This window comes from Schistocerca piceifrons, chromosome 6, assembly GCF_021461385.2.
Source record: "Schistocerca piceifrons isolate TAMUIC-IGC-003096 chromosome 6, iqSchPice1.1, whole genome shotgun sequence".
In the NCBI taxonomy this organism is placed as follows: Eukaryota; Metazoa; Arthropoda; class Insecta; order Orthoptera; family Acrididae; genus Schistocerca; species Schistocerca piceifrons.
In genome coordinates, this window is record NC_060143.1 from 593,403,499 (window position 1) to 593,412,219 (window position 8,721).

The window sequence follows — 8,721 nt, forward strand, 5'->3', positions numbered from 1 at the left end:
CCCGCGTAATAATAATACGCCGTCCTTTGTTAGTAAACACACGAAACGCGCTGGTGCTCTGCGTAGAGATCTGTGGTGCGGACGTTTCTCTGTTGTTATCTGTGAAGGTGGAAAAAATCGAGATCCGAGCAGTGGTTATATATTTCGTAAAGGCAGTATGAAAGCGAAGCAAATTCATTCCAAATCCAGAACACAGTGCAAGACTAATATTCAACTATTTCCAAGTGGACAAAAGAGTTTCAATTTGGTCGATGCAGTCTGTATGACGATCTGCGTAGTGTACAGCCAAGATATACCACTACCCCAGAAATCATATGCAAAGTGCGTAAAATGGTCACTGAGAATCGTCGACTGAAATTACGAGAAACTGTTGAACCTGTACGGAAATAATACGAACGAGCGTATCGGATTTTAACAATGGAACTGGACACGACAAAATTATCTGCTAGATATGGTGTCGCGACTCTTAACAAAGTATCAGAAACGCATCAGAATGGAAATGTACGAACAATACCTGACCCGTTTTCAGAGCAACCGACAAGATTTCTGACCACAGATGGAGGTTGACGCATGGTGCAGGGAATGGCAATTGAATCTGAATGTAGACAAGTATAATGTGCTGCGAATACATAGAAAGAAAGATCCTTTACCATTTAGCTACAATATAGCACGTCAGCAACTGGAAGCACTTAATTCCACAAATTATCTGGGAGTAGGCATTAGGAGTGATTTAAAATGGAATGGCCATATAAAAATAATCTTCGGTAAAGCAGATGCCAGACTGAGATTCATTGGAAGAATCCTAAGGAAATGCAGTCCGAAAACAAAGGAAGTAGGTTACAGTACACTTGTTCGCCCACTGGTTGAATATTGCTCACCAGTGTGGGATCCGTACCAGATAGGATTGATAGAAGAGATAGAGAAGATCCAATGGAGAGCAGCGCGCTTCGTTACAGGATCATTTAGTAATCGCGAAAGCGTTAAGGAGATGATAGATAAACTCCAGTGGAACACTCTGCTAGAGAGACGCTCAGTAGCTCGGTACGGGCTTTAGTTGAAGTTTCGAGAACATACCTTCACCGAGGAGCCAAGCAGTATATTGCTCCCCCCTACGGATATCTCGCGAAGAGACCAAGAGGATAAAATCAGAGAGATTAGAGCCCACACAGAGGCATACGACAATCTTTCCTTCCACGAACAATACGAGACTGGAATAGAAGGGAGAAACGATAGACGTACTCAAGGTACCCTCCGCCACCGCCCACCGTCAGGTGGCTTGCGAAGTATAGATGTAGATGTAGAAGTAGAGACAAAATAACAGTCAGAACAGTGAAAACACGTCGATTCGGTCCCGTAGTGTCACTTTTCTGGGATGTGAAACGGATTTTGCCCATAGATTATCTTTCCACTAGTCAAACAGTTACGGGACGATACTACACTAACCTCTCGGCTCGACAACTGCAAAAAATAAGCGATAAAAAGGCCGACTTTGGCAAGGAGACAATGCGCGTCCACACACAGGTGCCGTTGCATTCGCAAAAATACAAGAATTAAGGTAGGAGCCGTTGCCACTTCAACCTTAGTTGGTTCCACGAGACTGGCACATCTTCCCCAAGCTCAAAATTTTCCTCTGTGGACGGAGATTCTGTCGAAACGAAGAAATGAGAGCCGGATCGAGGCGGTGTAACACGGTTGCATCGGTCTACAGGGAAACTACATTGAGAAATAAAGAAGTTTCAGTGAGGTAGCGTGAGGGAAGCGTGGCGGGGAAAAACCGTAGAGGGAGACCGAGAGAAGAATATAGCAGGCAGATTCAGAAGGGTGTAGGTTGCAGTAGTTACTCGCAGATGAAGAGGCTTAAAAAGGCTCGAAGAAATCTGTCCATTGACACACAGTCAACACGGATTTAGAAAATATCTTTCTTATGAAACACAACTAGCTCTATACTCGCACGAAGCGTTGAGTACTATCGACAAGGGATTTCAAATTGATTCTGTATTTCTGGATTTCCTGAAGGCTTTTGACAGTGTACCACGCAAGCGGCTTGTAGTGAAATTGAGTACTTATCCTGTCAGTTATGTGACTGGATTCGTGATTTCCTGTCAGAGAGGCCACAGTACAAATGGTTCAAATGGCTCTGAGCACTATGGGACTTAACATCTGAGGTCACCAGTCCCGTAGACTTAGAACTACGTAAACCTAACTAACGTAAGGACATCACACACATTCATGTCCGAGGCAGGATTCCAACCTGCGACCGCAGCAACCGCGTGCTTCCCGACTGAAGCGCGTAGAACCGCTCGGCCACCGAGGCGGGCTAGAGGCCACAGTTCGTAGTAATTGACGGAAAGTCATCGAGTGAAACAGAAGTGATTTGTGGCTTTCCCCCAGGTAGTATTATAGGCCCTTTACTGTTGCGTCTCCATATAAACGATTTGGGAGATAATCTGAGCAGCCGTGTGAGGCTGTTTGCAGATGACGCTGTCGTTTATCGACTAGTAAGATCATGAGAAGACGAAAACAAATTGCAAAACGATTTAGAAAAGATGTATGTATGGTGCGAAAATTGGCAATTGGCCGTAAATAATGAAAAGTGCGAGGTCATCCACAAGGAATCCGTTAAACTTGTGTAACACGATAGAGCAGTCAAATGTAAAGACCGTTAATTCTACTAAATAGCTGGGAATTACAGCTACGAACAACTTAAACTGTACGGAAAACTTAGGAAATGTTGTGGGGAAGGCTAACGAATACTGCGTTCTATTGGCAGGACACTTAGGAAATGTAACAAGAGATCTACTAGGGAGACTGCCTACACTACGCTTGGCCGACTTGTTTTAGAATACTACTGCGCGGTGTGGGAGCTTTACCAGGTAGGACTGACGGAGTACATCGAAAATGTTCAAAGAAGGAGAGCACTTTTTGTATTATCGCGAAATAGGAGAGAGAGTGTGACAGAAATGATACAGGATTTGGTGAAGAATCTTCCTACGAATCACCAATCACCAACTTTCTCTTCCGAATGAGACCTACATAGGGAGAAATGATGACCACGATAAAATAAGGGAAACTCAGAGCTCGTACGGAAAGATATAGGTGCTCGTTCTTTCCACGCACTTTGCGGGATTGGAATAATAGATAATTGTGAAGGTGGTTCGACGAACCCTCTGCCAGGCACTCGAATGTGATTTGCAGAGTATCGACGTAGATGTATACGAGGACAGAGTAGCACGGAGAGCTGTAGGAAACCAGTCTGAGGACTGAGGAGCACAACGACGGCAGTGAGGTAAGTCGTCTGTCTGTGTTCCAGTGGCACGCTCGCTACCTGCAGGACGTGCGTGCCGGGCGGCGCGCTCTCGTTGAGCGAGACGGTGTAGTCGCTGTGGTCGAAGATGGGCGGGTTGTCGTTGACGTCGAGCACGGTGACGTTGACGAGCAGGAAGCCGAAGCGCGGCGGCTCCCCGCCGTCTCGCGCCGACACGTTCAGCTGGTAGCAGGCGACCTGCTCGCGGTCGAGGCGCGCCGTCGTCTCCAGGTGCAGGTAGGTGTAGGGCAGCTCGCCGGCGGCCGCCGGGCTCTCCGTCACCACCAGCCGGAACTTGTCGTCGCGGTTGCCGGCCACGATGCGGTAGTCGTCGGAGACGCCGTTGGCGCCCGCGTCGGCGTCCGAGGCGGCGTCCAGCAGCAGGCGCGTGCCCGGCGCCGCGCTCTCGCTGAACGAAACGGCGATGCTGGGCTCGGGGAAGGCGGGCGCGTTGTCGTTCACGTCCAGCACGCTGATGCGCACCTCGATCGGGTAGGTGGGCTGGCTGGAGAGCACGACCAGGTCGTAGCGGTCGGAGCGCAGCGCCTCGCGGTCGAGCTCGGCGGCGGTGCGGATGGCGCCGGAGCGCGCGTCCAGCGAGAACTCGCGCGGAGCCTCGTTGAAGCGGTAGGTGAAGCCCGGCTGCGTGGGGATGGCGCCCACCAGCGTGCCCACGGGCACGCCCTCCGCCACCTGCAGCGTGACGCGCGTGTCGACGGCGCGCGACTGCATCGCGTCGCCCGCCGCCGGCGCCGCCGCCCCCGCCGACGCCGGCGCCAGCAGCGGCAGCAACAGCAGCAGCAGCGGCAGCGGCAGCGGCGGCGCCGGCATGGCTGCCCGGGCGGCCGCCGCCTCACTCCATGTCAGCCGCCGCCGCCGCCGACCGCCCCCATGTGCCGCCCTCCCAGCGTGCGCCTCCTGCGAACAGACCGACACACGAGCTCACCACCTGCACTGGTTACGGCGTAAAGTGGGCGCCGGCACGCCAGTCGGGCACGACAGAGGAGAGATCGACCGGCGGCGTGCTGAGTGCCTTCCCCCCGGCCCCTAGGGGAAGGCTTACGCACTGCAGCCTCTATCGTAAGCAATTCCTACGTTGCACAGTTAAGAGGTCAGCAGTCACTGCACTTCAGTTGGCAGATTTTCGTTAGTAGTGTTCTCTAGGTCCAGAAGTGTTACTCGTGTTTGTCAATTCTGAAGAAAGACTAGTTATTTTGTACGTCCCCCTTTGCTTACGACACATCTGTGTAAGTGCGGATCGTCATCATTTGCTAGGGCCTTTGTACCACTTCAGTGCAGGGTCGGCCTCGCTACTACTTGTTTGGCGGTGTTACCGACTCGAGGTGGGCAGGCGCCCTTCGTGTCGCCACCCCGTTTGCCCCGGGACGGAGTTAGTGTACCCCGGCTGTGCGTCTGCGTCTAGTGTTAACCGTGACGTAGTGCGAACGTTTTCAAATGTCTGCGGAGCGTCTAACTGAGGCGGGACGTGGGGACCAGCCCGGTATTCACGTAGTGGGATGTGGAAAACCGCCTAAAAGCCGCATCTGGGCTGCTCGGCACACCGGCCCTCGTTGTTAATCCGCTGGGCGGATTCGATCTGGGGCCGGCGCGCCAACCCGACTCCGGGAAGCAGCGCGTTAGCGCCCTCGGCTAACCTGGCCGGTTACCTCTGTAATTGTGGATGATCGTGTGTATAGAACTACAAGAATTCTCAGATCAAAGTTAAGTATTTGTACTTCTCTTTTAATAAACCTCATTAATACGATTTGTTTCATTGTTTGTCTAGTGAACCTAGTATGCACGACTCCTAAACACAACATTTCACCGAGCGAGGTGGCGCAGTGGTTAGCACACTGGACTCGCATTCGGGAGGACGACGGTTCAATCCCGTCTCCGGCCATCCTGATTTAGGTTTTCCGTGATTTCCCTAAATCGCTTCAGGCAAATGCCGGGATGGTTCCTTTGAAAGGGCACGGCCGATTTCCTTCCCCATCCTTCCCTCACCCCGAGCTTGCGCTCCGTCTCTAATGACCTCGTTGTCGACGGGACGTTAAACAGTAATCTCCTCCTCCTCCTCCACAACATTTCCGTAGACCCTTTAACTTACATCGTGTGCTTCGGGTGGGCAAAAATAAGACGGGCCTGGAAAATATGTCGTGCGCGGTAAAATAGGCAGCCCAAATTTTCGCCTCAGGTGCAGATAACGTAAGGTTGTCTATCTTAAGGGTGCACGAAATAATTCCTGCACTAGTCTTATTTTGACACCCCTGTATTTTTCTCATTTGATGTCTTGTTTGTCCGCCACACACACACACACACACACACATACATACATACACACACACACACACACACACACACACACACACACACACACTACCCACTCCACCGCAAAGGGAACAGTGGGCTGTCACAGATTCGACCCGTAGCAGGATTTATTTTTTCTATCCTTAGCGGGACGTATTTGGAAACAGGGTTGCGTTTATGTGCAGGCTACAGAGCAAGTGGTCCACAACACACAAATATAAACAAAGTCTTTATATTAATGCTGTCGTATGGGTGATAACAGTAAAAGACGTACGTCTAATTATTTTATACGAGCTTATTTTGAATTAAGTTCAAAGTCACGCCTCAAACCCCGCATTCCACCGCGTCAAATTCGCAGTGGCAAGTGGCTAAGAAAGATTAACGGAATGATCGCACTTTAAAACGAGTTCGATTTCTTGGAAAGCTGAATTGTTTTTCTAATATCTAAGTTGCTCTAAGAATTTATGTATCACTTATGAACACGAAGAGCACCGCAAAAAGAGTTTTAGAATAACAATTGATCAAAAATGCGCTTCCAACCTCCACGTCTGATTATAGGCTCCACATTTGTCTTAGCCCAGTACCGAAAGTGATTTCTTTATACAGCTAAGTTACGAAGATATTACAAGTACCATCACTTCTATGAAGTGTGGACGCGAAATGATTAGCTAGTACGATTATTTGCATTTACATCTACATAGTACTCCGTAACCCACCTAATGGTGTCTGGCTAAGGCCACTTCTGATGTCACTAATTGATCCCCCTCTTCCTCGTTCACTTCGCCAATGGCGGGTGAGAAGAATGGTTGTCGGAAGTCTCTCTATTAGCTCCAATTTCACGAATTTCTCGCCGTGGTCATTTCTCGAGATGTTCTTGGGAGAAAACAATGGGGCAGTCCGACTCTTGCTGGAAGGTGCTCTCTCGAGATTCCAGTGTTCCGCCGCTCCGCGGTGCACCCACGCAACGTCAGCCGCTGGACGTCGTTGAGCATCTCGGTGCGACCACTGTACTTGCTTATAGCGTGTTGTTATCTAAAATGCTGATTGTAGCAAGTACGTAAGTGTCAACTTATTTTCTAAAGTTCTTCTCTTTTTTTTTAAAAAAAAAAAGTGTAACTGTTCAGAGCGATCATAATAAATCGTGCTGAATAATTTACCAATTTGAATTCTTTTCTCTTTGTTAAACGTATCAACTTCGTCATACATTGTATAGTAAAATATTGCGCAACTAAATAATAATTCCTAAGCGTTGCATTATAGACTTCTGATTAGAAAACTGCTCTAACCGCTGTTTGTATGATTTGGTTAAGAGCCCGCACATTCAGCCCAGGTCCCAAATACGGCCCCGTCTGGAAACTGCATTACAAAATATTTTTCTTTCGTTTTTATGCGTTTTAGTCTTTCATGCATAATTTTTCAGCACAAAAGAACGGTATTAACGCAGGTTACAAATTATATAATTTTATTTTTAGTTAAATGAGGGTGTTTTTGCATTTCATGAACAGGCGAGAGTCAGCACCAACGATACCTCTATACCGCGGACAAAATCAGCGGTGATAAGGTAAAACGGAGAAATCTTGCGTCTGTAACTGAGCATGCAGGGTGGACAAATTTCGTGCTCAAATCAGAGATGTATCGAAATTTTCATGCTGAATAATTTTATCTATCAAAAAGCGACGTTGTTCGGACATGGAGGAGATACAGAGAGACAGGAATTGTCGACGACATGCCTCGCCCAGGCCGCCCAAGGGCTACTACTGCAGTGCATGACCGCTACCTACGGATTATGGCTCGGAGGAACCCTGACAGCAACGCCACCATATTGAGTAATGCTTTTCGTGCAGCGAGAGGACGTCGCGTTATGACTCAAACTGTGCGCAATAGGCTGCATGATGCGCAACTTCAGTCCCGACATCCATGGCGGGGTCCATCTTTGCAACCACGACACCATGCAGAGTGGTACAGATAGGCCCAACAACATGCCGAATGGACCGCTCAGGATTGGCATCGCGTTCTCTTCACCGATGAGCGTCGCATATGCAATCGTCGGAGACGTGTTTGGAGGCAACCCGGTCAGGCTGAACGCCTTAGACCCAGTGTCCAGCGAGTGCAGCAAGGTGCAGGTTCCCCGCTGTTTTGGAGTGGCGCTATGCGTGGCTGACGTACGCCGCTGGTGGTCATGGAAGCCGCTGTAACGGGTGTACGATACGTGAATTCCATAGTGCAATAATACCGGCAGCATATTGGCAATGCAACCGTCTTCAAGGACGACAATTCGCGCCCCCATCGTGCACGTCTTCTGAATGACTTCCTTCAGGATAACGACTTCGCTCGACTAGAGTGGTCAGCATGTTCTCCAATTATGAACCCTATTGAACATGCCTGGGACAGACTGAAAAGGGTTGTTTATGGACGACGTGACCCTCCAACCACGCTGAGCGATGTACGCCGAATCGCATTGAGGAATAGGACAATCTGAATCAACAGTGTCTTGATGAACATGTGGATAGTATGCCACGACGAATACAGGCATGCATCAATGCAAGAGAACGTGCTACTGGGTATTAGAGGTACCGGTGTGTACATCAGTCTGGACCAACACCTCTGAAGGTTTCACTGGATTGTGGTACAACTTGCAGTGTGTGGTTTTCATGAGCAATAAAAAGGGCGGAAATGATGTTGATGTTGATCTCTATTCCAATTTTCTGTGCTGTTTCCGGAACTCTCAGAACCGATGTGATGCAAAACGTTTTTGGTGTGTGTATTAGAGCCATGTGAACTGCAGCGATTGCGTCCCGCGCGAAGTTTTTAATTTCTTTTCGGTCTGTTGTGCCACTGGCTTAGTACGCTATTTCGCTAAAATCATTGTTAATTCGCCGCCGGCCATCCTGATTTAGGTTTTCCGCGATTTCCCTAAAGCGCTTCTGGCAAATGCCGGGATGGTTCCTTCGAAAGGGCAGGCCGACTTCCTTCCCCATCCTTCCCTAATCCGATGTGACCGATGACTTCGTTGTTTGGTCACCTCCCCCATTCAACCAGCCACCAATTATGAATTGAAATTTCCATGTGGTGGTAATGAAAAAGAAAAGACTTTTGTAAACGACGATCAA

General features: G+C 49.1%; 1 protein-coding gene across 1 annotated transcript in view; it reads right to left on the reverse strand.

Annotated features, from left to right (window-relative positions):
• Positions 1–4,036, reverse strand: part of LOC124803480 (cadherin-related tumor suppressor-like) — a 112,476-nt gene extending 108,440 nt beyond the window's left edge. The window contains exon 1 of the mRNA XM_047264672.1: positions 3,326–4,036. Within this exon, the coding sequence (XP_047120628.1) occupies positions 3,326–4,036 (711 nt within the window). The remainder of the gene's footprint in view (positions 1–3,325) is intronic.
• Positions 4,037–8,721: the final 4,685 nt, after the last annotated feature.